Source organism: Zingiber officinale, chromosome 1A (genome assembly GCF_018446385.1).
Source record: "Zingiber officinale cultivar Zhangliang chromosome 1A, Zo_v1.1, whole genome shotgun sequence".
NCBI classification, from domain to species: Eukaryota; Viridiplantae; Streptophyta; class Magnoliopsida; order Zingiberales; family Zingiberaceae; genus Zingiber; species Zingiber officinale.
The window spans coordinates 144,969,157-144,972,952 of NC_055987.1; the positions used below are offsets into that span (position 1 = coordinate 144,969,157).

At 49.4% G+C, this 3,796-nt stretch overlaps 1 protein-coding gene across 1 annotated transcript; it reads right to left on the reverse strand.

The window, feature by feature from the left end:
- Positions 1–1,260: 1,260 nt before the first annotated feature.
- LOC122037483 lies at positions 1,261–3,426 on the reverse strand. The gene is made up of 3 exons (XM_042596980.1): positions 3,271–3,426; positions 2,163–2,660; positions 1,261–2,073 (listed from the first exon to the last, which is right to left on the reverse strand). The coding sequence occupies exons 1-3, from the start codon at positions 3,359–3,361 to the stop codon at positions 1,535–1,537; spliced, it is 1,128 nt and encodes a 375-aa protein (XP_042452914.1). The 5' UTR covers positions 3,362–3,426; the 3' UTR covers positions 1,261–1,534.
- Between the last annotated feature and the right edge of the window lie 370 nt (positions 3,427–3,796).

Genomic DNA, 3,796 nt, shown 5'->3' on the forward strand with positions numbered 1-3,796 from the left:
TTTGTAAATTTCAGACAGGATCAGTCACGCTCCAGAACAGGTGAAGGAAGTTTCCACAGACGGCGCCAAATTGATCTTGTTCGGAATCTGAGTCAGACGAAGGTCGGCTGAGATAGCGTCGATGTTGACGGAGAGGTGACTTGGACACACCTAGCGTATATGCACCAACAAGACGGACCCCCACGTGGAGCTCAAGGACAGTGGTGATGAGATCAGAAGTACTTAGGCTCTACGCACGCTCAGACAAGCACACGGAACGTTAGAGACTAGAAACCAGGGAAAAAGTCTCCGACGTAGGTCCTCCAACGCTCAAGTCAGGTACTTTTTTCCTAGAAGAACAATGTACGAAGGAAAAAAAACTGTAGAAAACGTGTGTGAATGTGCGCGTACCTGCTCAAGAGAGAGAACCTCCCTTTTTATATGACAATGCGTACCTTTGGAGTCTGACCGGTATCAGAGAATGTCGGGTGTCAGGGCCTGTCGGGTGATGGAGGACACATGGCGCTCTCTTATTGGTTGAAAGAAGATTTCATTCACAGATGATAGCATATCATTGGAATATTCCCTAACGTATGACATTTATTTCCTGACAGGAGGTTACGATTCCCTGACATTGTTATCGCCTAATGCTTTCTGTCCCATCCAAGTTTAGTTACGAATAACTCGAGATGATCGTTCAGGTGTGACACCTGGCTCGAGCCTTGGTGAGGGAGGCGAGCTATGACAAAGATCCCATCTTTCATGCTTGGATCACTGAAGGGCCAATCGGGAGTTGCCTTACTAAAAGTACCAAGCTTGGCTATGCGGATCGGGTAGAGGAAACCTGACTAGTCGGGACAGGTCAGACATTACTCCAGACTACATCTTATGTCTCAGATATCAGATATGGAACCCTGGTCTATCTATACCCGACCGAGATTTATACAACCGATAACGTTAGGCAGTCTAACTCCTTTCCTTTCCTAACTATATTGACTGCCACGCCCCTTTGTCTTCTGACTGCCACGCTCCCTTGACCTTAGATTATCTTTGATTGTCATATTCTCTTAACTTCTAATTGTCTGATCTTATCTAACCTCACTTTTATGCACCTATCAAATATGATGGTGATAGCGATAATAACAATAAAATTCCTTATCTTGTATTTAAATTTATAGATGACTATAAGAAATTTATTCGCGTAAAGCATTGAACTGCATGTAGTGTAACATTATGATCCTTAATATAATCCTGAAATATATAGTAACAGACACGTGAATGTTCATAATCCACCCAAATTGTTGAACAAACTTAAAACGCGTACTTGAAGATCACTCATTGTAGCAAAGACATAGATAGAGGTGCTTAAATAAGGCGCCATATCTTCCATGGATCATCCTTGATTAGAGCTCGCTCTATAACACCGATTTGGCTATTTGTATATACCTTCCATGATCTAGCTAGTATTAAGCCATCCATCGATATACGATTATTGATAGGATCACGGATTCGATACATACGCCATATAAAGAAGAAGAAAAAAATATTGAAGTGTTCAACGGCGGCGGCGGCTCGTGGGGCTCCGCACGCTCAGCACCGAGGCGTCGTCGACGACGGGGCCGCAGAGCGAGCCGTCGGTCTTGGTGTGGTAGTAGGTGCTCAGGAACACAACGCGCGTGCGCTCAGCGATGGCCACGAACCGGAGCACCGCCCGTTTGTACCCCCCGCGCCCGCTCGACACGTACGGCACTTTCACCGTGCTCCGCGCCGCGAAGGCCTCCACCACCATCGACCCTTCGCAGCCGTTCCCCGCGTCACCCACCGAGAAAGTCAGCGCGTATGACTTCCCGGGGATGGTGCGCACCACCTGCGCCAGCGCGCTCTCCTTCCCGGCCACCAGCTCCACCGCGCGCGTGCCCTGCGGCACCGAGAAGTGGTCGGAGTCTATGTACTTTACGGCCTTGAGCGACTCCACCATCCACCCCGGCAAAGGCGAGTGGTCGTCCTCGATGTTGGGCGGGATGAGCACGCCCCAGGTGGTGTTGGGTACGACGTACGGCCCTTCCTCGAAGCCTCTGTTCTTCAGCAAGTTCTCTGTTTCACCCCCCAAATTCAGCAATTAATTAGAACAACTGTTACCGATTCACGATTCGAATTGAGTGGAATTCAAATCGATCGGTTACCTTTAGTGAGGCTGGGAGGGAAGAGGGTCTTGATGGCGACGGCATCGATGAGGGGGCCGCACGCGGCGTCCTCCTCCATGCCGGTGTTGTGGATGACGAGGGTGACTCGTTCGAAGAGGGCGAGGAAGGCCCAGGCGTAGCAGTCCCAGCCGGTGCTGCTGTAGGCAGTCTGCACGGGGAGGACGCCAAAATCCGGCGTGACGGAGACGTTGAGCCGCTCGTCCTGCGCGCAGGTGCGGGCGGCGCAGAAGGTGATGGAGTAGTAGACGCCCTTGGTGACGTTGAGCGTCTGCTTGATGGAGGCCTCGTTGCCGAGGCGGACGGCGTAGGCACCCTCCGGCACCACCAGCAGCATGTCGCCCTGCTTGTGCCCCGATTCGATGTACTCCACGAATCCCGTCACCTCCCAGCTCGGTATCGCATACCGGCTCATCACCTGCGTCCCCTTCAGATCCGACGCCTTCGGCTTCTCCTCGAAGTTCCCATTCGGCAGCAAACCTGCAGATCATCGGTCACATAATTCCATCGTCGACCTTCATAGATATTCTCAACTAACTGAAAGTTAGATCTAGTGACATCGTAATTTTGATGTCGGAAAAGATTAACAAAAAAAACATTAAAAAAATTAGAATAACAGGCATGCGATAAAGACTGATGCCAATCCATGCAGGTGAGAGCCACTCATCGAAATCTGAATCATGTTGCCGATGGATCTTATTTATTTACTAGATTCGAGTACATCCCCATTTGAAAATCTATCAATATAAATAGCTTACCTAACTTAGTCCCCCACACAAGTTAATAGTGTCAATAATTTTCAATTTAAAGGCAAAACTTGATGGACAAAAACATAGTAATTTTTTCGTGTCGGTTTGTATATATATAAAATTCAGTTGCATTCTTTATTAATTAATTAGATCGATCTACTTCTCTCTTTTCCTTAACTCTCTTTTTTTTTTCTTCACATTTTTAGCTACTTTCTCGGTCATTAATTGTAGGGGGAAAAAATGTGGAGTATCAAATTAATTAGTTCCACGCATCCTGAGAATTTGAATTCCATGATGAGAAGAAGAACAAGAAAGAGCATTGTGGAGGACGAACAACTCACCGTCCTTAATGGCGGCGGCGAGTTGAAGAGTTGAGCACAGCAGCAGGACTGCGACGGCGGTGGCGCTGCCTGATAGTACCTTCTTAGCCATCGTAGCTTTCTCAGTACAAGTAGAAGTAGAAGAATGAAGGAGAAAGTTGTCGAAAAGAGGTTGGGCGGTGGTGGGCTTTTATGGTCGGCGGGGCGAGAAAGGGCCCTCGGATGGGGACGAAATATCGTGAGTGCCACTGGTCAGTTGTTTCGCTGCGCCATCGCCTGAAGCCGGGCACGTGGAGGTGGCCCACCCTTTTGAATGCTGATGACCCGCGCGGGAAGACGACGGTCTCCTCCATCTCATCTCGGTCGGGCCGCATCGACGTCGGCGTAGATCACGATTCCGCCACGGCGGATGGGCAGGACATCGACTGCCTCCCGGCACGTGGTTGGTCCTCTTGGGTCGCCGTCATGCGACGCGCCGCTCAAGCGGAGGGATGAGACGAAAGGAGGGCACTTTCGTCATGAAATTATTGTACCGCCTAGTTATAAG